This window comes from Kogia breviceps, chromosome 4 (genome assembly GCF_026419965.1).
Source record: "Kogia breviceps isolate mKogBre1 chromosome 4, mKogBre1 haplotype 1, whole genome shotgun sequence".
Classification (NCBI taxonomy): Eukaryota; Metazoa; Chordata; class Mammalia; order Artiodactyla; family Physeteridae; genus Kogia; species Kogia breviceps.
In genome coordinates, this window is record NC_081313.1 from 136,778,976 (window position 1) to 136,805,672 (window position 26,697).

General features: G+C 46.1%; 1 protein-coding gene across 2 annotated transcripts in view; it reads right to left on the reverse strand.

The window, feature by feature from the left end:
* CYFIP2 (cytoplasmic FMR1 interacting protein 2) overlaps window positions 1–26,697 on the reverse strand; it is a 133,697-nt gene that overhangs the window by 84,779 nt on the left and 22,221 nt on the right. For both annotated transcript variants that reach the window (XM_059062927.2, XM_067032007.1), the window contains exons 4-13: window positions 22,773–22,850; window positions 21,133–21,234; window positions 18,738–18,919; window positions 16,836–16,932; window positions 15,408–15,536; window positions 12,995–13,099; window positions 10,564–10,655; window positions 8,624–8,741; window positions 5,853–5,972; window positions 5,198–5,323 (exon numbers count right to left, since the gene is read on the reverse strand). In XM_059062927.2, coding sequence (XP_058918910.1) covers window positions 5,198–5,323; window positions 5,853–5,972; window positions 8,624–8,741; window positions 10,564–10,655; window positions 12,995–13,099; window positions 15,408–15,536; window positions 16,836–16,932; window positions 18,738–18,919; window positions 21,133–21,234; window positions 22,773–22,850 — 1,149 coding nt within the window. The remainder of the gene's footprint in view (window positions 1–5,197; window positions 5,324–5,852; window positions 5,973–8,623; window positions 8,742–10,563; window positions 10,656–12,994; window positions 13,100–15,407; window positions 15,537–16,835; window positions 16,933–18,737; window positions 18,920–21,132; window positions 21,235–22,772; window positions 22,851–26,697) is intronic.

Genomic DNA, 26,697 nt, shown 5'->3' on the forward strand with positions numbered 1-26,697 from the left:
TACTCTTTCCAACAACTGGTGCTGGGACAACTGGACACCTGCATGCAAAAGAACAAAGTTGGACCCCTACTCACACCATATACAAAAATTAACTCAAAATGACCAAAGACCTAAATGTAAGAATTGAAACTATAAAAATCTCAGAAGATAACAAAGGAGTAAATCTTTGAGAACTTGGATTAGGCAATGGTTTCTTAGATATGACACCAAAAGCACAAGTGGCAAAAGAAAAAATAAATTGAACTTCATCAAAATTGAAAACTTTTGTACTTCAAAGGATACCATATAGACAGTAAAAAGACAATCCATGGAATAGAGGAAAATTTTTTCAAATTATATGTCTGATAAGGGACTTGTATCCAGAATATATAAAAACTCTTTCTTTTGGTGTTTGAATATTGATACATTTTAAAATATACCAGTTCTGGAAAACAAGATGCATGATAAAATTTTTCCCTCTTTTTCATTTTGGCTCATAAATTTGGCTGCATTTTAGAAAACAGTCCCTGTTTTCCTAGTACCCATGGCGAATTAATTAGCTTTTTCTGATACAGAATATATAAAAACTCTTATACTTCAAAAATAAAAAGACAAATAACCTTAAAAAAAATGGGCAAAGAATCTGAACAGAAATTTCTCCAAAGAAGCTATGGAGATGGCCAATAAGCACATGAAAAGGTGCTCAATATCATTAGTTATTAGAGCTATGCAAGTCAAAACCACCATGAGAAACTACTTCACAACTAGGATGGCTAAAATAAAAAAGGCCATAAGTGATGACAAGGATATGAAGAAATTGCAACTCTTGCACACTGCTGGTGAAAATGTAAAATGGTGCAACTGCTTTGGAAAACAGTTTTACAGTTCCTCAAATTTTTAAACGTAGAGTTACCACATGACCCAGTAATTCTGCTTCTAGGTATATACTCAAGAGAATGAAACATATTTTCACACAAATACTTGTACACGAATGTACATATCAGCATATTCATGATAGCCAAAAAGTTGAAACAATCCAAATTTGTGAATATATAAACAAATATGATATATTCATATAATGGAATATTATTCAATCATAAAGGAATGAAGTACTGATATATACTAGAACATGGATGAACCCTGAAAACATCATGCTAAGTGAAAGAAGCCAGTCACAAAGGATCACATATTATATGGCTCCATTTAAATATAATCTCCAGAAGAGGCAAGATTATGCAGACAGAAAGTAGATTAGTGGTTGCCAGAGGCTGGTGGGGAAAAGGATGAATGGCAAATGACCATTAATGGGTATGGGTGTTTTTGGTGGGATAACAAAAATGTTATAAAATTAGGCAGTAGTAATGGTTTCACAGCTCTGAATATACTAAAAATAAGTATACACTTTAAAGGGTGAATTTTTTAATACATAAATTATATCTCAATAAAGCAATTATTAAAAAATTATACAGAGGAAAAAATAACAAGGAAACAGGGACTAGACTAGAATCCAACTTTCAGCAGCAACACTAAAAGATAGAAAACAATGGAATAATACCTTCAAAATTCTGGGAAAAAATTATTTACAATTTAAAATTCTCTAGCCCCTCACTATGAGTGAATTTAGAAGTAAAACATTTTCAGATATTCAAGATCTCAGAAATATGTTCCCCCATAATCCCTTTCTTAGAAAGCTTTGGAGGATATACTCCACCAATATAAAGAGAGAGTCAGCCCTGGGGTCCAATACAGGAGAGGAACAAAGGGAATCCCAGGGTAATGATGATGAGATATCTCAGATCAGTAACTGAACAACAGATCTAGAGACAAATCAGTTCAGACTGGAGAGAAGAAAAAGGGGTTTCAGTGGGAATGGCTCCAAGAAAAAGAAGAGTAATAAAATTCATAAAATAATGATTGCGATTAGCTCTTTTACGTTGGTATGTTTGAGGGCTCCTTTTTGATTGGAACATAGAAAATGTATCAAACAAAAAGGCAAAAGCTGTGCCAGAAAAGAGATGTATTCATATTAGACCACATGACTCAGTTATAGTAATATAGAGCAACTATAAATTTACCCAAAAAGTGTTAAATTGCCACTTTGGGAAGATGGGAGAAAGGAATTGGGTGTATTGGGGGTGGGAATGGGAGGTAGAGATGAAAGAACTAAACTGTTTTCTCCCAAAGTAGGAAATCAATAGAAAATGCCATAAATTGAAAAACCAAGGAACAGCCCCATCAGGCTGTTAGTGGAAGTACAGAGATAAATACCGGAAGAAATAGCTTGACGAGGTGAAAAGATGTTTCCTATTTTGGGATTCAGGGAGGAGTGAGGTGGTGCAGGTTACTATAATATTTTTGCCTTGTTTTAGTGTTGCTAAATGCCATGTAAAATTACTTTTCTTTCTTTCTTTAAAATTTAATTTAATTAATTTTTTTTATACAGCAGGTTCTTATTACTTATCTATTTTATACATATTAGTGTATACATGTCAATCCCAATCTCCCAATTCATCACACCACCATCACCGCCCCCCCAGAATTACTTTTCTTAAATTTATTTTTACATGTTTTACTAACAAAATAAAAATTATAAAACCTCTCAATGTATAGTAAAGTAAGGACTGGAAGGAAATACAGAAAATGCCACTGGTGGTTGTGGTTGGATGATTTTCTGAGACTGTGGGAAGGTGAGTGTAGGAGTGGGGTTGAGAGGAATATTTTCTAAACTACCTATGGGGCCTACACATTGCTTTTATTAAGGAAAGAAAGGTATAAACCGTTTTACAAAGTTGTATGTCCTCTTTGTAAGTCTCATTTTATATAAATAGGCTTGAGGAGGACTTTCTCCCCCAGTGAATGACTGGGCAACTGTCTTCCAGGCTGACTATTTGCAATGGAAGTGCCAGGAGGTCAGGACCACTCAGCTCAATGCCAAGTGTGATTAAGATCTGTCTGGGGAGAGAGGAGAGACGCACACGTCCATCAGTGGGTGAACACATCAACCAAGTGGGGTGAGTCCACGCAACGTACTATCACTGAGTCATAAAAGGCAATGAGGTACTGATTTGTGCTACAATGGATGGACCTTGAAAACGTGAAGTAAAAGAAACCAGACACAAAAACCACATATGATATGATTCTACTTATAGGAAACAGCCAAAATAGGGAACTCTACAGAAACAGAAGGAGACTGCTTAGGGCTACAGGGATAGGGAATAGGGGGTGAATGTACCGGTTTCTTTTTGAGATGATAAAAATGTTCTAAATTTGACTGTGGCTGCCCAGCACTGGCAGTATACTAAAAATTAATGAATTTACATTTTAAACTCGTGGTACTCCTCATCCGACTTCTGGCTGTGCAGCCCGGAGCCCGTCACCACCTGGGGAACATCAGGTGTCACCCTCACTGTCGACGCACCTGGCACTTTTCTACCTTATTTCACTGATTCCCCCAAGAACACTGCAAGGGAGGTGCTATTATTATACCCCTTGACAGATAAACTGAGGCTCAGACAAGTGCCTTGCTAAAGGCCACATGCCTTGTAATTGACTGATGTTTCAAATTCAGGTGGTGTGACGCCAGAGGCCCACTCACAACGACCCTGCTTGACTGCAGCGCAGCAGCTTTCAGACTTTTGGGTCTGTGATTTACAGTAGGAAGTGTATACTATCTACTAACTCAGGAACACATACCTGCCTGAAATGACCCCACTGAGCCTCAGTTCTTTAAAGTACAGCCTGGAGTTCAGCTAAAGAGCAACTCTAACCCCTAATATGTATGATGCTTTATAGCCTTCACTGCTCATCTACATCATTATCTCTGGTAATTACTCTTTGATTTTCAACAATAATGCTGGGATGGAAGTGGGTAAAGATAATCAGCTCCATCTTATAGACAAAGAGGCTGAGGCTCCGAGAGATGAAGGGTCCAGGGGTAGCATCCAAGTCTCTGACTTCTAAGCTTCAGAGAGTCATGAAAGAGGTAGCTGTCACTCATAACCCAACAAGAATGAGTTCCATCACCCTCACAGACATATCTTTTTGTAATCAGACAAACAAAAAAACCAAATCAGAAGGTTATAAAGCAGGAAGTAGAATCCTCCCTTTAGAAATTACTACTGTTAATGGTTTGGTATATATAAATATATACACTTATGTCCTTCCATTTTGAGCAAATGTGCAAAAGTATGTTAATTTTAGTAGAAATGGCATCATTTTACATGCTGCTCTTTAACCTGTTTCTTTTTTTTTTTTTTTTTTTTCTTTTTTTTTTAGTTGTATGCGGGCCTCTCACTGTTGTGGCCTCTCCCATTGCGGAGCACAGGCTCCGGACGCGCAGGCTCAGCGGCCATGGCTCACAGGCCCAGCCGCTCCGCGGTATGTGGGATCCTCCCAGACAGGGGCACGAATCCGCGTCCCCTGCATCGGCAGGCGGACTCTCAGCCACTGCGCCACCAGGGAAGCCCTAACCTGTTTCTTTTTTAACTTAACAATATACTGTGTGTATCTTTTCATGTCAGTACATCCATTTTAGTGGCTGCATAGTATTCAATGATACGGCTGTACCTTTATTTATTTTACCTGGTCCATATTGAAGGACATTTCAGTTGTTTCACATATTCTGGCATTATAAACAATACGGCAATAAATGTCTGTTACATATGTCTCGGCACAGTTGGCTTATTTCCCTGAGATATATACGTGCCAAACGGTATGCCCGTTAAAAATCTGAATACAGATGATCAGAATGCCCTCACAGAAAGCCTGTAAAATGTGGACTGGCCACTCAAAGTATCTGAGAAGGTCTACATCCCACTTCAACCAGCAACAGACATCACCAGTCTACTAGATCTTTACTATCCTGACTGGTCAGCATTCTATCTCATCTTGGTTTCGATCTGAAGTTCTCCAACCACTCCTCAGTCTGGGCATTTGTTATATCTCTTTTGGTCACGTGTTTTGTCCCTGATGTTTTGTCTAATGGAGTGACTCTTTCTTTGGGATTTTAAGAACAGAATGCATTTCTCACCGCTTCTGAAATAACAACTTGGGACAGAGATGAATTCGGGTGGGAGGAGGGGGCAGGGAAGTGCATGCACATGAGGCCCATGGCTGCTGCCCGGCCCAGTGCCCCTCCAGGAAGCCCTACAGCTGCTGACACTGAGCAACAGCAGCCTCGGGGGTGGGGGGTGAGGAGACGCAGGGAGTCAGCACCCACCTCGACGAAGGCAAACTTCTCCTCACTGGTGTAGTTGTAGCGGGTGGCTCGCTCATACTCCTCGGCCGTGCCCGGGCAGTCCTTGTTGCAGAACTTGTCTGTGGGGTGAACGAGCTTCCAGGAGTACTGGGGAGAGAGGAGAGACCCACGCGTCCATCAGTGGGTGAATGCATCAACCAAACGGGGTGAGTCCACGCAACGTAATATCACTCGGTCATAAAAGGCAATGCGGTACTGATGTGTGCTACAATGGACGGACCTTGAAAACGTGAAGTAAAAGAAGCCAGACACAAATAACCACATATGATACGATTCTACTTATAGGAAACAGCCAAAATAGGGAACTCTGTAGAGACAGAAGGAGACTGCTGAGGGCTGCAGGGATAGAGAATAGGGGGTGATGGTACCGGGTTCTTTTTGAGGTGATGAAAATGTTCTAAATTTGACTGAGACTGCCCAGCACTGGCAATATACTAAAAATTAACAAATTTACATTTTAAATGGGTGAATGGTGTGGTGTGTGAATTACACCTCAATAAAGCTGTTTAAAAAAATAGAGTGCCAGAGAGAGGCAGGGGCAGACAGATTCCAAGTGAACAGAGTTCAGGATGGAGGGGGCCGGGAAGGGGCAGACCCTCTGCCCTGGGACACCTACCACCTCCATGACGTGGGCGCTCCACTTGGACAAGAGCTGCAGGCCCCGCAGGGCCAGGTCAAAGAGCTCGCGGTACTCCTCGTCTGACTTCTGGCTGTCCAGCCCGGAGCCCGTCACCACCTGGGGAACATCAGGTGTCACCCTCACTGTCGACGCACCTGGCACTTTTCTACCTTATTTCACTGATTCCCCCAAGAACACTGCAAGGGAGGTGCTATTATTATACCGCTTGACAGATAAACTGAGGCTCAGACAAATGCCTTGCTAAAGGCCACATGCCTTGTAATCGATTGAGGGTTCAAATTCAGGTGGTGTGACGCCAGAGGCCCACTCACAACGACCCTGCTTGACTGCAGCACAGCAGCTTTCAGACTTTTGGGTCTGCGATTTACAGTAGGAAGTGCATACTGTATACTAACTCAGGAATACATACCTACTTAGAGGTATTCAATATAGGCATGAACATTTTTCACGAAGCAACTTTATGCTCAAGACTTGAGATTTCCTCTGATTTTTTATTCCATTTCATACCAAAATGGTAGTTAGAAACCACTAAATTGATTTCACAACTCAATTAGAAATGACTCACGGACTGAAAAGCACTGGTGAAGATAAACATCTATTTGAACATGTAATATTCAAATACTATATGTATGTATACTATGCATATGCATAGATATATGTGTATATATGTGTATGTGTACATATATACATGTAGAGTCAGTCCTCATTATTTGTGGATTCTGTATTTGTGAATTTCCCTATTCACTAAAATTTATTTGTAACCTCAAGATCAATCCTTGCAGTGCTTTCATGGTCAGTTTCAGACGTGTGCAGAGTGGGAAAATATCTGAGTCATGTTCCCAGCTGAGGCTGAACAAGGCAACTCTCTGCTCTCTTGTTTCGGCTCCTACTGTACACAAGTGTCCCGTTCCTGGTCTCTTTAGTGCCCCATTTTCCACATTCTTATACTTTTTACTGGTGATTTCATTATTTAAAATGGCCCCCAGGCACAGTGCTGAATGCTCTGTCTATGCCCCTATGAGAAAGGAGGCTGTGATAGGCATTATGGAGAAAATATGTATTTTATTTTATTTTATTTTATTTTTTTTGTGGTACGCGGGCCTCTCACTGTTGTGGCCTCTCCCATTGCGGAGCGCAGGCTCTGGACGCGCAGGCTCAGCAGCCACGGCTCACGGGCCCAGCCGCTCTGCGGCATGTGGGATCTTCCCGGACCGGGGCATGAACCCATGTCCCCTGCATCGGCAGGCGGATTCTCAACCACTGCGCCACCAGGGAAGCCCGAAAATATGTGTTTTAGATAAGCTTTGCTCAGGCATGAATTATAGTGTTGTTGGCTGTGATTTAATGCTAACAAAGCAACAATACATATTACATAAGGCATCTTTAAGCAGAAACGCATGTAAAATAAGGTAATATATTAAAAACCAGCTGATGGAAACACTGTGATCGGAAGCTCACAGGAACCTAACCCTGTATTTTCTCAAAGAGCGATGGTTCAGTACTTGCTGATTTAGTGTTGATGGCCACTTTATAGAATATAACTGCTGTGAATACTGAGAGTGGTCTGTACATACACATGTATAAGCTGTATAATTCTAAAAATAGCTTTGAGCCAGACTCATTCTTAGATCATACCAAAACTGGACAAGGAATGAAGGGGTCCCCAGCACTTAAATTATTCCCATAGCTTATGTTCAGTTCATTGTCACATACAGTTAAGAAAGTCAAGGTTTTGGGCTTGACCCTGGTCCATGTCCACCAGAAGCCCTCTTGAGAATGTGGGCCACTCGTCTAATGACCACAGCACCTGCATTTATCTGGCTGTTCTCATTTCTAATATGTCTTTGATGCCCTTGGATCAAAAACATTTCCCTAGTTTGGGTTTTGGAAAGCATAACTACGGCCATCGGCCGCATGGTGGAGCCAGTGGGCAAATGCGTGGTAGTGCAGTCTTCCAGGAGCTCCAGGCGATAAGGGAATTCAAATCTGGAGACCTATATTTATTAAACCAACATATACATTCATTAGAAGGGTTTATACAGAAAGAGATCCAGAAGGACATATACATCCAAATGTTAATCATAGTTGGTTCTGGGTGGAAAGATTTTACATGATTGATTTTCCTTCCTCCTGCCTATCTGTATTTTTCCTGAGGTTTGTGCACCAATCATGCTTCCCTACAAAAAAAAAAAAAAAAAAGGAAGAAAAGAAAAATCCAGTGCCAGTAAAAATGTAATTAGTGGGATCACAGGAGATTTTTATGACCTTATTTTGCTGCTAACTGTATTTTCTGGCTTATTACAATGATTATTTATAATTCTAGTTTAAAAATATTTAGACGGTGTTATCACCATGATTGTTCAGAACTCTGTTTCTCTTGCCACCCAGGGTGGAGATGGTTTAGATCATGCACAGACTAACAATTACTGGGCTGTTACTAGCTGCTAGGCACAATGCATTTTCCATGCATCATATTGTTTAATCCTCTCAATGAACCTTTCCAGATACTATTAGCTCCATTTTGCAGATGAGGAAACTGAGGCTCAGGGATGTTGAATAACTTGTGAAGGTCCCCAACAGAACCAGAATCACACCCAGTTCCATCTGGCTCTAAAATCCATGCCACCAGTGTGTATTCCCTTTTACTCCTCCGCTCTCCATGATCTCACCTCTTTTTTGGCCGGTCCTCACCCCTTCCCACCCTGGGCCCACACGGGCCCCCATCCCAGCAGCCAGAGCGAGCTCACCTCACTGTTGCTGTAGCGAGCGAGTTCGGAGATAAAGCGGATGTGGTCATCCCGGATCTGAACCATCTGCTCGCAGATATTGTACTGAGGGCTGATGCTGCTCTGGGTGCACGTCCACCTGGGCAGAAAATCAGGGGGGTCAGAGTGGGTCCTGGCCTTAGGCACCTGGGTGGGGCAGCCTCCTTCCATTCACTAGTTGCTCCTGGTGCTCGGCCAACGTGGCCAGCTGTCTTGGGACACCAAGAGGTGTCCCAGCTACCAGCAAGAGTGCCTACTAAATCTCGCTGTGGGGACTGCAGGCTGAATGGAACAACCTCTCCTCCTCCTGCCTGGGGCTGGCCTCTAAGACCCAATCGCAGGCTTTTCCAGATAACGGGTGTCCACAGTACTTACCAGTCACGTGAGCAGGGAGGGACTTGCAGCCTCTCTAGGGCTGCAAAGGACTGGAAGCCAAGCAAAGAAAAAGCAAGATGGGCGACCTCCCAAACCTATCTACTGACCCCGGCAGCACTACGTCCTGTGGTTGAAGCTGTCGTTGGAGGGGGCCTATGCGCGGGACTGGGGAAAACTAAAGGGATTGTGCCTCTTTTTCAACAGCGAGCTGGCAACACGGAAGCTCTCTATGGAGAGGAAAACCACAGCCATTCTGAAAGGCACGGGTCTCTATTTCTCATCTTCTCCCCCTTTCTCTCTTCTTTCTCCTCAACTGTTTCCTCAACTTTTTTGAAAGAGACCTTTTGGCAAAACATCCTAAATTGGGGAGGAAATGAATGAATGAGAATCTTCACTCCTTCCCCAAGAGAAACAAAAGACAAGCCCGTTCACTGTCCTCTGCCATCCGGTGCCAGGTGACCCAGTGGACAGATTAAGCATGGGCACCAAACAAAGCAGATATGCATTGCAGAGAGAATTTACTATTTCAAAAGGAGCTCTGAAAGGGCGCTCCAGAGAATACTCAGAATGGTGACAGAGTTCCTCATGCCTATACTTTGGCATGACTTTTCTTTTGAGGTGCTTGTGTAGGGATGGGGACACCATCCCTTGAACCTCTGACCACCATCCTGGTCACATCACCACTCCCAGCCAACCTCACGTGGCCGAGAATTCACGCAGGGAAAAGTGAAGAAACGAGTTCAGCATTCTGGACTCCATGCTTTTCCTGAAAGACCTCCTCATACACCAGCAGCCACTGGGTTATGAAGAGATTTAAACCAGCTTTCCCCGGCAAGACTCACCTGCTGTGGCTCAAAGCTGGTGGAGTTCAAGGACACTCCATTTACATACTTTTAAGGCCCTAATACCCTCACTCCTGACTAAAGGATGGTCGGCCCCCCTCTGTATGGAAATGCGGGCAGAAACCTCCTTAACAAGGCCAGAGATCAAAGGGGTGGCCAAGACTGTAGCCGAATGTCCCCCAACTTCCATGAGGCGCTGACACCCCAGATCTTAGCTCAGATCACCTGGAGTGGTGGTTTATAAAACAACATAAGGAGAGGTCGTCAACCCGCTCCACAGTTGGAACCGTCGGAACAATACCCTCCATGGCATACTTACTGCGTGGACACAAAACCTGAAGAGAGAACCAGTGTGATGAAGAACAAGGCCATCTCGCTCTGCCTGACCACTGAGGGCCGGTCACTCCTCCCCATTCTCAGGGGAGGGAGGACTCCTGCTGGTCCCCTGCAGGCGGCGTGGGCCACCATGGGAACAGAGAAGGGGCGGGGCTGTGCTCTGAGCACTTTTGAACCCTGGCAGCAACGGGCAGGTGCAAAAGGGCTCAGAGCACCATCCACTGCTCCCCTCTGCCAGGCGCCAGTGATTGGACGGAATCCACCTGCCCAGGGCTCTGGGAAGGGGGGAGGGGCTGAAGTGGCCCCTCGGCCCCCTGCCCGGGCTGGGCATCCTCGGGGGAGCCGAGAGACATTACGGCAGGCACTCACTTGGACTTGTTCTCTTCATAGTGAGCACTGGTCTTAATGTATCTGGCCAGCTCTATCTGCATGTCGCCGAAAAGGGGCACCACCTGCAGCTGCTGCAAAGGAAGCAAATACAGTGCGTGAGACACAGAGGGAGGGGCCAGGTGGCTGCCTTCCGCCGGGTGAGACAGGCCTCCGTGTGTGCCTCTGGGATGACCCCCAGTTTCTGCTTCCGAAGATGCTACTATGTGACCCTGGAACCACAAAGAGCCCCAGCCAGCGTAGAGGTCCTCCCGTGCCTCCAACCATCCCTATGTTCCAGCAACTGAGCCCAGAGAGGCAAAGTGACTTGTCGAAGGTTACCCAGCAGGCAGAACAGATGAAGAATGAGGACCAGATGGTCTGCCTCTCAGAGCAGGGTCTTTTCTGCTCTAATTTTTCCTTGGATTCGAGGAGCCTCGCTGCTTTGAGCTCTGCGAGTGGGTGCCCGGATGCCACTGGCTGGGCATGACCTTGAGAAACTCCACAACGTGAAGTGATTGAAACCTTTAACACCTAACACCAGAGGGCAGACGATTCCCATCCGAAGACCAGGAGTAATGGTGGGGAGGCTGGTATTTTCTGTCTGCTTCTTATGCACTAGGCACTGTGCCAAGCCCTTCAAAACCAGAGGGTTTCTAGGGCAGTGAAACTATTCTGTATGATAGCATAATGGTGGATATAGATCATTATACATTTGTCAAAACTTACAGAATGCACAATGCCAAGAGTTATCCCTACTGCAAACCACGGACTTTGGGTGATAATGCTGTGCCAACAATGTAGGTTCATGGACTATAACAAATGTACCCCTCTGTTGGGGAGTTTTGACATTGGGGGAGGTTGTGTATGAGTGGAGGTAGGGGGTATACAGGAAATCCCTGTTCACTCTGCTCAATTTTGCTGTGAACCTAAAACTGCTCTAAAAAATAGTCTATTAAGCAAATCAGGAAACAGTATTTCCATCCACAGAATAACTGGGTGAGGTCAGTACTAGTATCATTCCCATTTAACAGATGGACAAACTGAAGCTTTGAGAGCTGAAGTGATTGTTTTCGTAAAGACTGGCTAGAAGCTAAGGAGCTGGGATTATAAGCCAGGGCTTTGACTGACCTAGGTGAGCCCACTGAATCCTCAAGGGAACCCTATAAGGTAGATACCCTGAGCATTGCTGTTTTTCGAGCCAGGGAACTCAGTTTCAGAGAAGTTCTGTGACTTTCCCAAAGTCACCCAGCTATGAAGTGGCAGAGCGAGACTAAGACCCAGGTCTTTGTGAGGTGAGATTGTCGTCTTCCACTCCACCCCCATCTCATTCATGCAGATTTAAGGCAGAGGCAGATTTGGCCAGTTCTCCCAAGGTGAGCTGTTTTCACTTTGGGCAGCTCCAGAGAAAAGTGAATGTTTCAGCTTCGAAAAGGAGCCAAGCCAAGCCACAGGATGACTTTTGGTGACTTATTTCCCTCTTAACCTGCAAGAGTCGGTGGGACCCAGGCTTGGCCACACCTTTGAGGGATTCCACGTTTTTTTTTTTTTTGCGGTATGCGGGCCTCTCACTGTTGTGGCCTCTCCTGTAGCGGAGCACAGGCTCCGGACGCGCAGGCTCAGCGGCCATGGCTCATGGGCCCAGCCACTCCGCGGCTTGTGGGATCTTTCCAGACCGGGGCACTAACCCGTGTCCCCTGCATCGGCAGGCGGACTCTCAACCACTGCGCCACCAGGGAAGCCCAGGGATTCCACTTTTAATTGAAGCCTGGTTTTCCCGTGTCTGACCTCAGAGGCTCCACTCTAGGCCTGAAATGCCTGATGCTAGAATACACTGACAACATGGAATTCACTTCTGAAGGAGAAAACCCCTTTGCGAAAACCTCAAAGGCAAACCACAAGGTTTTATTGTTAAAGATTTGGGGCCAGAAGATCTAATCTCTGAGGCACTGGGATGGACTGAGTCTGGGATGGATGCTGATGAGGCATTCTGCCCAGAGGCAGGGAGAGTGAGGGGCCTCTGGTGGGCCAGGAGAGGCTGTGCGTTGGCAAATGTGAATCAATGTAAAATCCAGTCTTTATTCCTCCTGCTTCTGTGGGCTCTGATACATACTGAAAATTAAAGTGGGCTCTGTCTTTCTGGGATGCGCCTCTTTCTTTAGATGGCAAGAGATTTCAGAAAAGGGAAAAAGCTGTATGCGGAAAGAATCACAAGGCCTCCCAGCTGAATCCTGAGACTCAGGCACATGCCTTCTATAATGTAGATTCCTCTATCCAGGGCAAATGGAGGCCCTATCATTCTATTCTCCTCCTCTTGGGGTCTTTAGAGCTACAGTTCAATCAACAAGCCCCACTACTTGCTGGTTAATTTAATTCCTTTCCCCAGAGAGACCACCCCTTGGCCCCCTACCCAACCCCAGCCCCAGGTGCTGACCTTAAAGAACTTATCGATTTTGCTGAGGTTGATTCTCTTCTTGGCATCCAGTTTGTAAATGTTACTGACATTTCCATCCATCAGGTAGAGACCAAAACCCATTACCTAGAGTGAGAAGAGGCAGAGCCAGAAGCCAGTCACATCCACTGAAAAAGTTTTAAAACACCAAACAAAGCAGATCTGTGTATGTGTACACATCACCTGTAGTGACACATTCTGTGACAAAAACCCATGTGTCTTCAAAAAAAAAAAATAAAAGGGGGACCCATAGGTCTAATTTCAACCCAAAATTTGATTTCTGTGAAGAAATGCAGAGGACTCTTTCATATATTATCATGGCAGCCACTTCTTGAGTCCTCCACCATGGGCCAGGGTCTGTGCTTTGGGATTTAGCAGGTGTTATCCTTCATTCTCACAACAATCTTACGAGTCAGGTTCTACACAATAACCTTATTCTACAGATGAGGAATTGGAGACACAGAGAGGTTAGACAGCTTGTCAAGGTCACACAGCTAGTAAGCTGCAGAGACAGGATTTGAACCGGGATCTGACAACAACATGTATGCACTTAGATCCTTCTTGAGAGGAAGGACTGAGTGGTGCTGTTGCTGCATCCCTGGGCCCCAGCACATCTCAGGCACTTGATGAATATTCACTAGATGGAAAATGAATGTAAAACTATTCACCCCTTTCTCCAAGGAAACTACAACAAAGATTCCCAAGGAATCTCACTGGTGACTTCATTAACAAAAAAACACATTTTTGCCTGACAATGCCCTATAAGCAGGTTGACAGGCTGATCCTTGATATTCCAGTCCGTACAATAGTTTCCTGAATGCTGGCCTATTTTGCTCTTTTTGTCAAATGTACAGAAAGCCTGAGGAGGCCAGAACAGCTAGGTTGAAAGCAGCTTCCCTCAGCAAACAGTTGCTGTGTGACTGGAGATAAGTCATGTCTGACACCTAAGGGAGTGGACTAGAGGATGGGCGTTTGCATTTTGCAGTTCCGCAGGGTGTGCACCAGACATTTCCATTTAAGGTGGAAGGCGCTCTCTGGCGGCATCTGAGTTCACTAACAAACTGCAGAGACAAGGGAAACAGCAAGCAGTGCAGGAGTCCAGGTTGAGGAGGCAGAGAATTGAGAGGGAAGAAGGTTGGGAAGCTGAGACGTGGGAAGATTAAAAGCAGGCAAGAGAAAAGAAGGGCCTGAGAATCCGACGGCAGCATCTAAGGATGCTTGGTGGACTGGGGTTTAGCAACCTACTTAGTGGAAGGAGCAATTCTGGGCAGAGCTATGGGAATTGCCAGGGCATAGCACTGGGGGTGAGAGAGACTGCTGAGCTCTGGGTGACTTCTCTGGATTTCTGACTGTGCAGAGGAAGCCAGAGTGAACAAGACACAAAGCCACACTGTCCTGCAAGCTTCTTTGAGATGTTATGGAAATGTTAAGAAGGGGACACCAACAGGGCTAGGATTCTTGAAATAGCAAAAGAGGCGACATGGAGAGAAAGAAAACGTCAAACCAGCAGCGGAATTTTGAAAGGGGAGGTTCTGGGGAAGAAGGAATCAAAAGGGGTGATGCATATGAATATGGAGAAGATTATTCATTTCCAGGCTATTGTTGTCAGAGGGAAATTAGAAATAATCTAAGCAGCTAACGATAGAATAATGGCTAAAGAAATTAAAGCTCATCCATATGACATTATTTAAGGGCTGCATAATCTTCCAAATGCATTTAATGAAGTGAGATAAAAATTACACGGGCACAAAATTTATGTAAATTGCATATGTAAATTGCATACATATGAAAATATATCAGCACAGAAAAAATGAGAAAGATATACATCAAAATGCTAAAAGTGTTTATCTCTGGATGGAAAGATTGTAAGCGATTCAATTTTTTAATGCTTTTCTGTATGGTCCAGATTTTCTACAATTATAAAAATTACTTGGCAATTAAAAAATGAAACTTGTAAACTGATGAAACAAATGTGACCCATTTGGCTAAACACAGCAAAAGCTTGAAGATTCTGTCTTCCCCTTGAGTTGGCAGTTTTTTCCTCCAGGATATCTGGCTTAACAACAGTATGGACACGAAGGTGTGCTACAGAGTTTCAACGCAGTTTAGCAAACAAATATCCAACCACAGGGGATCTGTTAAATAACAATGTCCCCATACAATGGAATACTTGGCAGCCATTAAAAATCACATTGTAGAAAGAGCCTTAATGATGTCTGGAAAGGTGTATATGACATATTAAAGGCAAATAACAGGTTACAAAACACTATATGCAGTAAGATCTGTATCAATGCTTAAGTAAGAAGAAAGACATATTTTTTAAAAATAATTTTAAATAAGAAGGGGGTGAGAGGGCAAGCCCAGGCCCTGGGGTATGTGACCGAGGGAGCTGTACCTTGAGGAGCATGTGCTTCTCACTGGGGGTCAGATACATCTTGTTCTCGTAGTAATCCACACAGATGTTGACAATGTCAGCCAGCAGCTCCTCATAGCCTGGGATCACTTCCAGTTGCTGGTGGAGACACTAAACAGCAGTGCCCCCCACTGGTTAGCCCCTGTCCTGCATCCTCACACACACACACACACACCACCCAGGATGGGCCACCGCTGGGCCCTGGGACAGTGCCCGGCCTCAATGACCACCCCAGGTGGAGGGGAGCCTGCAGCCTCTCCTCAACGTGCCCACAGTGGTTGGTCAGAGCTCCTACACATCCCCATGGCAGGGACCTGCTCCCCTTGGGGCCTTCCATTGTATTTCCTGGCAGTTCTGATGGTTAGAAAGTGCTTTATTGGACTGAGCTGAAAGCAGTTCAACTAGGCCCGTGGTCATCTCAGCTTAGTTTTGAGAGTATGGACTGAGCCCAAGACGTCTTCTCAGATGATGGTGGGAAGACCAAGCCCAGTGGAGGAGAGCTGAGCCAGCAGGTGTCTCCCTCCTGGCAGGACACAGCAGTACAAAGACATTTCCTGTACAAGAAGGCCTGAGGTCTCCACCCCAGGCCCCTTGTCTCCAAAGGGACACACTGGCCCATGGCAGGGTGTGCATGGGGCTCAGGCGTGGCGCTGGGTCCCCGGGAAAAAAACCTGAAGCCTCAACACTGAGGAGCCTTCTGTGGGTAACACAGAGCAGGGAAGGCCCAGTGAAGCCCTGAGAAAGATTTTAGCCCGGAAACCCTTTGAAGATGGAAGGCCCCTCTCAAGTGTAGGTCTGGGTCCTGCTCACATTCCTGCTGGTGCCTGTTGAGGTTGAATTGACAGATGCACAAGACAGGTTATTTTAAGCCAGGCAGAGCGTGAGAGCCACAGCTGAGTGGGAATGCCCTGGCAAAGCAGTGGCAGCAACTATGACTACATCTTTTTATGTCCTTGCTGTCTGTCAGGCTCTACACGTTAAGGGCTTTTTATATAGTATCTCATTCATTTCTCACCACTGTCCTATGAGTGGCAAAACAACAGCCCCATTTTTACAGATGAGGAAACTGAGGCTTAGACCTTGCCTGAGGCCTCACAGTGGGTCAGTGGAGGGTCTAGGATGAGGAAACAAGGTGGTCTAACTCCAGAACCCAAGCTCTCAATCGACACCGAGGCAGGGGCAGAACACTGGCTAGAGGTTTTCAGAGAACAAACTCTGGAGAGGGTGAAAGGGCCACCTGTGGTTGGGAGGGGAGACTTAAGTCTGCAGCTTAAAGTCTGAGTAGGGCAAAGGGGACGGATGATCTGGACAGAGCTCCTCTGCTCGTGGCCACCACCCCCCCCCCCAACCTCCAGGCCCTGGCCTATGTTGCGGGATGCCAGGCCAGGACTAACATAGGTTTGCCGTCACCTGGGTGATCCTGTTGTGGTTGGCCAGGAACATGGACAGGTTCTGTGACTCCTGGATAGACTGGGGGTCCGCCATCTTCCTCAGGAACTGCGCTGCCCTGGGACGGGGTGTTGCAGAGAAAGATGCTCAAGCACAGCTGGCCTCAGCCGGGCCTCGTGGGCCCCATCTCTCAGCTAACCCGGATACACTGTCCCTGAGGTTAAGGGGCTCTGAACATCACAAGTGACTCTAACATCAAAGGAGAGCATGTTCTGTAGTCATTTCATTAGGAGCTGTCTGCACCCTTGTAATAAGGGTATCTGAAATTAGGAGGCAAGAACGCACTGAAGCTCAAAGACCAGGAAAGTTTAAGGGCGTCTAGCATCCCGTCAACCAGCTTGCGGTAGGACAGAGCGAAACGGGCATCCCTGTGCCTCACCGTGACCTCCAGCGAAACTGCACAGTAAGTCACGGAGAAGAATCGCAGGCAGCAGGATGTTTTGTGTTCGTTGCGTATTATGTTATTTGTAGGAAAACCTCAATGTTTCTAAACACTGTATGGAAAAGCAAAGTCTATTTAACCTGACGGGATTACAGGTGAAGGGATGACGGATGTGGGGGACACAGCGGGACTTAAAGGGAGAAAACCACGGCGCTGGGACTTCTCCAGCCTGACCTGGAGGTGGAGGTGATGCAGCCCGTGTCACGATGGACCGTGGAACACAGACAAGACACCCGTCTTGCTCGTGACCCTAGCCGGTCCACAGAGCATGTCGGCTGTGACCGTGATGGAAGGAGCTGGCCACATCTGGGGAGAATTTGTGGGGAAGATACTGTACCAGGAGCTAGCTGTCTATGGAATCTTTGTGAAATTGCCATTTCTGAATGGGGCTCTGTCTTCTGGGTACTCCCAGGTTTCAATTCACTCAGGAGGGTAAAACGGTGAGGATCCATATGTTGTCTGTTTTCTCCAGTTACCACGGAGCCCTGGGAGGATGTGGTTCTGCAGGGGGGCCCTCTTCAGCAGTGACACAGAAAATCCTTCCCAGGAGATGGGTACAGACACCTCGGAGCACAAAGTATACTGGCTGCTTTAGCCTGCCCTCCCCCACTTTGGGGTGGCTGTATCCAAATTTCTGGAGGGGACCGACCCCTCCACCCGCCTCAGTCCTTCTTTCTTGTGAGCTGACACTGACCTCCAACTGACCCCAAGGACGAGCACCCCTCCCATCAGCACCACCCCAACACACACATACATGTGGAGGGGTCGGCACATGACCCAAGCTGGAGCAATGACAATACTTCTGCAAAAGTATTTGCAAGGAGGAGCATTCTTTCCGTCCTTAGGAGCTGGGGTCGCTACATTGGCTGGTGGGACGCTTATAGCTGCTGGAGGCCACATGGGGCATGAGCCTGCCTGAGAATGAAGCTGATACTGAGGAAAGCTGAGCTGCGAGGTAGAGGGAACCAGACCAACAATATCACCTGAGTACCTGGATCAAGCTGACCAGGACTTTTCTGTTCTGGGAGCCAACGCAGTTTCTTCTTTTACATAAGCAGTTTGAACTGGCTTTCTGATTCTTGCAGAGAATGACTCCTGAGACCATTTGATGACTATATTTATCATAATATAATCTCAGACTGCATGGGACACAGAAAATGCTGCTGCTCCACAGGTGGGGCAAATGAGGATTTGATTCCACCTTGAGACAGAAAACCCTGCCAAGACCCAGTTTTCCAAAACTCAGCTCTGCACCTTATTCCTTAAACTGCAGAAACAGAGGCAGGCCCCCAACCCCACTGGGTCTGTGGACTGGCTAGCTTGGTTCCGAGAAGGAGCCTCTTAGAAGGGCTCTGTCCTCTTCCTCCCACTGGCCACTGGCCGGCGGCCCAGGAAGGTGGGGGAGGGGGAGGGGCCCTGACCTCTTGTAGGCAGAGTGATCGTTCTTGACGCTGCACTTCATATTCTTCAGCTCGTCCAAGACTGCAAACATGTTGATGAACTTGCCCAGGGTCAGGAGGTAGGCCTCGGAGACAAAGTCTTTCCTCCGCTCAGCATGGCACAGCCGTTTCACCTCACTGCAGAAGCGTTCGATGGCCTTGCGCTGCACGCAGAGGGGCAGCGGGTCAGGAGGCGGCGGCCTGGTGGGGTGCCTCACTGCACTCTCTGGTGAGGTCGAGCCTCCCCTGGGGCCCTAGTCAGAGCCTGGACATTTAGAGAAAGGCAAATCTGCCCAGAGGTCTTTCTCAGAGGTGTGCTGAAACACTAAGCTGATTTCTAGAGGGAAGCCCAGAACCTGACCCCCAAGTGAGTCAAACCAATGAATTCATTCACCACTCCCTTGCTGAGAAAGCACTGTCTTGTTCTTGTGTGTATCCCAGGACCTAGGACAGTGCAGGCACCAGACAATAAGGGGGCAGAGATGGAGAGTGAGAGAGTTGCTCAGAGAAAGGGGTTCATTCATCCAATAAACGGGTGTTTACTGAGCATCTTCCACGTGCCAGGCACCATTCTTGGCCCTGGGGTAAAGCAGGGAACAAAACAGAAGAAAAAGTCTCTGCCAGAAGGAGCTTATATTCTAGTGATGGCTGACAGAAAACAAAATAAACAAATTCTCTATATTAGAATGTGATAGGTGCTATGGAGAAAAACAAAGCAAGGAAAGGAGATAGGGAGGCCTTCAAGGACCAGATCAAGCCACACTTTCTCCTTCCAGAGTCTAACACAACTTTCTGGGATGATGGAAATGTTCCATACCTGCTCTGTCCAATACAATAGCCACTCATCATATGAGGATACTGAACACTTGAAAAGGTGAGTGCAATGGAGGATCTGCATTTTAAATTTTATTTGATTTTAATTCATGTAGATAGCCATATGTGGCTACTGGACAGCATAGTTCTAGATTATTTCAGCTCCTCCCTTCTCTAAACACCTCCTGTCAGGAGTCCCTCAATTTAGCACATACTTAGTTTTGGGGTAGCTTTTCTCTCTTGAACCTGCCTTCCCAAAGAGATTTTAGGTTCCTCGAACGCAGGTGGTGCATGATGCTAATGACAGCATCTGCCCTTTGTTAAACCTGCTCTGTAATGAGGGCTCTACAAACAGGGCACTTGACAAGCAGACTTTATTTATCCCTAGAGAAAACCTGTGAAATAGGCATTCTTTCCAAGGTAAGAAAACTGAAGTTGTCAGAGGTCTGAAATAACTAACAGAACACAGTCAGAATGCGACAGAACCCGGGGCTTCTCTGCCTTCGAGGCTCTATCTGCACCTTCCCCAGATGTTCCCATCTCCCTCCCCCAGAAGGCCAGCACAGAGCTGGGCGCAGGGCAGACCCTGGGCCAGTGCTTGCAGGTCTCTTTATGAGGCTAATAAATACAGGTGGAGGGCACAGAGTGTGTGGCAGGACTCCCACCCGGGCAGAGGGTGGTCTTAAAGCCATCAGCCTGCATTCCTGAATGGCTTCCAAATAAGCATAATAACCAGCTTGCCCTCTTACCTTTCATTCACAGGAGGCTTTGGCTGTCTTTTCTCTTTTCCTCCTTTAAATGCTCACTCTTCTTGGCTTCCCAACTGGTCTCCCTGCTGCCACTCTTCTCCCCTCCTGCCCCTGACACCTGTACTGCCCCCCACTTCCCATCCATCAACCACAGAGCAGCCAGAACACCTCGATCAGATCATGTCACGGGAAATCTCCAGCAGCTTCCCGTGGTGCTTGAAGAAAATCCAGGTATTCTTCTCCTGACCTACATACAGTGCCCTATATGAGTAGGTCCCTGCCCACCTCTCCAACGTCACCTTTTTTCGCTTCCCCTGCTCACTATGCAGCCTCCCGGGCTTCGCTCCATTTCTTAAACATGCCATGCTCCTTGAGGCTTCAGGGCCTTTGCCTTTGCAGTTCCTTCTGCCTGAAACCCTCTGCCCCTGGATCATCACCTGCCAGCCTCTTTCACATCATACAGATCTCAGTTCAAACACCACCTCCGTGGAGCCCATCCCTAAAGCTGCATCCATGTCGAAGATACCCTCCATGCCAAAGGCTCTTTAATTGTATTTTATTCACGGCACTTGTTCTGTTGTGTATTGTTAATTGTCAGTCTCTCCTCCCACCCAGAACACACTCGTTTGCCCACTAGAATGTGAATTATATGGAGGGAGGGGGCTTGTCTGTCTTGCTCACCCCAGGGTGGGTCAGGGGCACTAGAAAGTGTTTGCCGAATGAATAAATAACATGACACAGAAATCCAGTACCAGTGTCTAGAAGCATGGGGACCTTCTCAGGTGTCCTGGTCCAGACCTGCCCTGACCCCTCACCTGAAAGTACATGAACTTCATGAGCTTAGTGACCTCCGGCTCCAGCACTTCCACTGTCTTCTCATAGATCTCCACGCGGTTGGGCTGCTCGTTGCATTTCACCTGTGGGGAGACAGGGGGTTTCACACACCCTGGTTTACCCAGGCGGTCCTGGTTCACACCTGCTGTCTTATTAACAGGGCCCGTTTTCACTGTTGAATGCACCTCATTTAGGATGATAAATGGTATGGTTACCTAGTGAGAGGAGGCTGGGGTAGCCCTGTCTGACATTCTGAGGGGGGAAGAAGTGCTCCCCAGACACTGGCTGCAGGAGGAAACCAGCTGGTCCCCAGAACAGAACCCTCCTCCCCTTCAGTCTGTTCTGTGCCCGGACCATGAGCTGCACACACGACTACGCTGAGCCGCACAGTCTCCTTCCTGCCTCCTTTCCCTCACTCCTACCCCAGTAATCTATCTGGGGCCCTCTGCCTGATCCTAAGCAGAGAGAAATGTTCTGTCCATGGCTCTGGATGCACTTGGGACAAAGTCCCCTGGCCATACTCGGGCCCATTAAGAAGCCCATTTTCTCTGCCCAGTGGTTTTCAGCACATCAGAATCCCGTGGCAGATGTGTTCACAGCATGCACACCCAAGGCTGCTAACAGGTCACTGAAACTGGAGAGTGAGCAAAGGGTAATAAACACAAGAATATTCTTCACACTGCTGTACAGAAATTCTTAAAATGGAAGCACCAAGCTAAACATCCGGAAGTCGATGATTAAATGGATAAAGTATGATGCATTCGTACACTATCATTATGTAACTGTTAGGGGCAATGAGATAGATCTCTGAACTGAGGTGGAAAGATTGCTACCATAAACTGATGGGTGGAAACAGCTGCAGGACAGGAAGGGTCATTTAATCCCGTTTTTATTCAACAAAACACAAAACAGTGTGTGTGCTTGTGTATCCATATATAATACAGGTATAGAGAATCTGAAAGGGTACAAAAACCAAGCTGTTAATAAGTAGTTACCTCTTGGGGTTAGGATTGGGAGCAAGGTAGAGGAATGGTTTCTGTTTACACACCTGTGGCCTGTTGATTTGGTTACAGTGGGACCTACGAATAATATGATAACTATGATAATGGTGAAAATAATATCTGTGTGTGTCAACATAAAAAAGTCAGTTATAAAGAATACAGCGTAAAAAATTCAAGTGGCAGACCGTATAAATAGGAAACAACACACTTTTGTAAATAACGATCATTTACAAAATAATAATCACAGAAATATTCATGATGTTTGAGGAAAGAGAGCCAGATGAATATGCAGCAAAGCATCCACAGTGATTATGCTTTGGTGGGAGGTGGGGGATTTGGGTGGTGGAGGGAGGGGGGAGGATGTCTTGCTTTTTACTTTCTAGCTTTCTGCAGTGGTTTGGGTGTTGTACAGTTAGCATACACTGCTTTCAAAATAAAACAATATTGAGCAATTTTTAAAAGCTGGTGTCAGTTTTACGGGATGCTCTCTGAATGTTTTCAGCGCACCCCCTTGGGTAAGAGGCCCTGCTTCACTCCCTGCTGCCTGGAGAAGGTCAGTAATCTGGATGGGGGTGCGGTGGAGGGTGGAGGCACCCCCTGAAGGGGCAGGACTGTCTCACCTGGGGGATGGCCCGGGAACAGCTGCGCCAGGTGTATAGCATGACCGCATACTCGTGCCCTTCCTCCAGCATTTCATTCTGAAAAGCAGAACATGCTCAGCAGGGAGAAACTGGTCTGGCGCCACAAGACTTTTCAACAGCCCCCTGCCCCCAGTCGTCGTGACTCACAGTGTGGTCTGTGGACCAGCAGTGTCAGCATCACCCGGGGGTGGGGTGGGGGGGGTTATTAGAAATGCAGAGTCTCAGGCCCCTCCCTGGGCCTATGGAATCTGAATCTGCATTTCAATAAAATTCCCAGGGGACTCACACGCCCGGGTGCACAATAAATTTGAGAAGCACTGGCCTAAATTATCCCCATCAGACACTCAAGGGCTCTACAAGCAGGACACATTTTTCAAAGACAGATGGCTACCTCAGAAAGGAGGGGTAGATCCACTAGTTCCAACAGCAAAAGTTGTCCCAGATAAACAGTTAGCAAGAAAATAAGCAAGCAGCAAAACAGTTTGTACAGTGGATAGGTTAAAAAACACAGTATATTATCGTGTACGGTAAAATATTTTGGTGGAATACATACCACAACTATGAATAGCAAGCTCTCTGTGGGGCTGGATAAACAGGGGCTTTCGCTTTTCACATCACATGGTACTATAATGTCTGCTCTTTTATAAGAGCCCACTTTACTATTTCATAAGCAGGAAGACGGTTAAGATCAAGATTAAGATTTTTTAAAAATAATACAGAGCAGATGGCAAAACTAACAACAGCATGAAAAACAAATCTGATGACTCACCTCTACTAGTAAGTGCTTCATTGGAAAGAGCCCTAATCTCAGGGTCCAAATATCTGGGCTGAAATCCCAGCTTCATCACTTCTTAGCCCTTTGGCCTTCAGGAAATCACTTAACCTAAAATTCTCCATTTAGTCATCTGTTTAATAATGATGACAATAACAACCTCAGAGAATTTTATGAGAATTAAATACAATACAAACATACATACACGCTAGGTAATCTGTAAAGGGAGTTAAGAGTATTACTAGGGAAAAGAGTCTGGCAGTTCCTCAAAAAGTTAAACACAGAGTTACCATATGACCCAGCAATTCTTCTGAGGTATGTATCCAAGAGAAATGAAAGCATATGTGCACACAGAAACTTCCACACTTGTTCACAGCAACATTATTCTAATAGTCAAAAAAACAGAAACAACCCAAGGGGTGAATGGATAAATAAAATGTGGTATAGCCACGCAATGGAATAGTACTCTTCTGTAAAAGGGAATGAAGTACTGATCCATGCTACAACATGGACGAACTTTGAAAACATTATGCTAAGTGAAAGAAGCCAGACACAAAAGGCCACCTATTATATGATCCATTTAGATGAACTGTTCAGAATAGACAAATCCATAGAAACAGAAAGTAGATTAGCGGTTGGGGGAGAGAATTGGGAGGGACTGCTAAAGGTTTGGGGGTTTCTTTCTTTGGTGATGGAAATTAGATAGTAGTGATAATTGTATAACACTGTGAATCTACTATTAAAACACTGAACTGTACACTTTAAGTGGTGAATTTTGTTATATGAAGGACGTCTCAAAAAATACAACAAAAAGAGTATCACTAGACCATTTCTTTTGTGAATGTTTGTATAGATACAAAAATGAACCTTTACTGATTTTTTATCCCACACATCATATCTATTTCATAATATCTTCCCAGCACAAGATCAGATTTAATTTGGAGCTTATTACTTTTTAAAGTTTTGTTTTCAACAGCAAATGTCACTGACGAGTCACACTTTCAATTCTTAATTTAGAGAACTCTTTAAATCAGTAACATGTTGTGCTTGAGACCACAGAGAACCAAGATCAAGCCTGTGGGTCTCCTGCTGCCGTTGCTTCAGAACACGTGTCAGAAAAGGGAAGTGACAGTAATGCATAGGGAACATGTGTCTACTTATCAGCACCAAACTGCCCACTGGCAGGTATATTCCCATTCATTCATCCAGTGAACCTTTCGCTGAGCACTCACGGGTCCCTGGCTTGGTGCTATGTGCTGAAAACAGGCCAGTGAACAAGAATGAGGTGGACTCTGCCTTGTGGACAGTTCAGCTGACCATCAGTCAGATTTGTTGTATAATCATGCCTGGAATGTAGAGGTCAGGATGGTGTGCTGGATGGAGCTTCAGGAAACTTGAGTTCTGGTCCTGGCTCTGCTTGGACCCAACTTTTATCTGGACAACGTCATGGTTTTCTCATTGAGAGGCAAAGAGTTGGCCTAAATCACTGGTTCTCAGCCCTGCCTGCACATTAGTCACCTGCGCAACTTTGAAAACGCCTGATGCCCAGGCTGGGCTCCACTGGAACGAAATCATTATCTCTGTGGGAGGGGCCCAGGCATAAGTGTTTTTTTTTTTTTTTTTTTTTTTTGCGGTATGCGGGCCTCTCACTGTTGTGGCCTCTCCCGTTGCGGAGCACAGGCTCCGGACGCGCAGGCCTAGCGGCCATGGCTCACGGGCTTAGTTGCTCCGCGGCATGTGGGATCTTCCCGGACCAGGGCACGAACCCGTGTCTCCTGCATTGGCAGGCGGATTCTCAACCACTGCGCCACCAGGGAAGCCCGCATAAGTGTTTTTTAATGCTTTCCAGGTGATTCCAATGTGCAGCCTAGGTTGACAGCTGTAGGACTAAGGATGTCTCAGGTCCTTTACCTTGATAAGATTCTGTAAGTCCACGACATAAACCCAATGTGAGTTCAGTTCAAATTTCAGATAGTGACAGACTGTACCTCTCAGCACGTATTTGGACACTCAGCCCCCATCTCACCCCCCAGCAAAGAACCCTTAACTGTTCCTCATAGGTGGTCAATTACATGGATTACACACTTTCTCCTCCTCCTCTTCCTCCTCTTTCCTCTGGCTATCCTGCCCTTTGAGAAATTCACCTTGCCCCAATGTGGCCATGAGAAATACAAGAAGATGAATGTCTAATGAAGCCTCTTGCTGCTGATAAAGCTACTCTACAGAAAGATTTAGCAAGGTACAAGGAGGAAATTGTTGAGGAAGTGAAGTTTTGGCATTATCCACAAACATCAACGGTACACCCTATCTTAGACCCTGCCTAAAACCATTTCAACACTATCCCTGTGTCGGTAGAATAGTGGCCCCAGAAAGAGGTCTGCATCCTAATCCCCAGGACCTGTGATAATACCTTACACGGCAAAAGGGACTTTGCAGATGGAATTAAGTTAGCAACCTTGAGACGGGGAGGTCATCCTGGGTTATCTGATGGACCCAGTGTAATGGCAAGGGTCCTAAAAAGTGAGAGAGGGAGGCGAGAGAGTCAGACCAGGAGCCGTGAGGATGGAAGCAGAGATTGGAGTGGAGTGACTGCTGGATGCAAGGGGGCTGAGCCAAGGAATGCGAGCAGCCTCTAGAAGCTGGAAAAACAAGGCAACAGATTCTCCTCCAGAGCCTTCAGAAACGAATGCAGGCCTGCCGACACCTTGATTTTAACCCTGTAAGATCCCATGCCGGGCTTCTGACCAAAAAAAACGGCAAGCAAATAACTTTGTGTTGTTTTAGGTCACCAAATCTGTGATAATCTTCTGTTACAGCAGCAATAGAAACCGAATACAATCTGCCTCCAAACCGGCCCTTCCTCTGACTTCCCTATTGGTGTCCCTGACCTGGTATTTCCAGGAAACCTCAGTCAGCATCGTTGTCACACCCATGGGCCCCAGCACCCAGCACACTGTGAAGCCAGGCAGAGTCAACCTCCAGTGCCTCTCGTATCCATGTCCCTTTAGCTATCCCTCACGCCACTGCCCTCATCCGGCCCTTGAAACCTCCAGTGTAGATAACTTTAACTATCGCCTCACTCACGCCTCCTTACCACTTGTTCTGCACAAAACTAACAAATGAAACTTATTC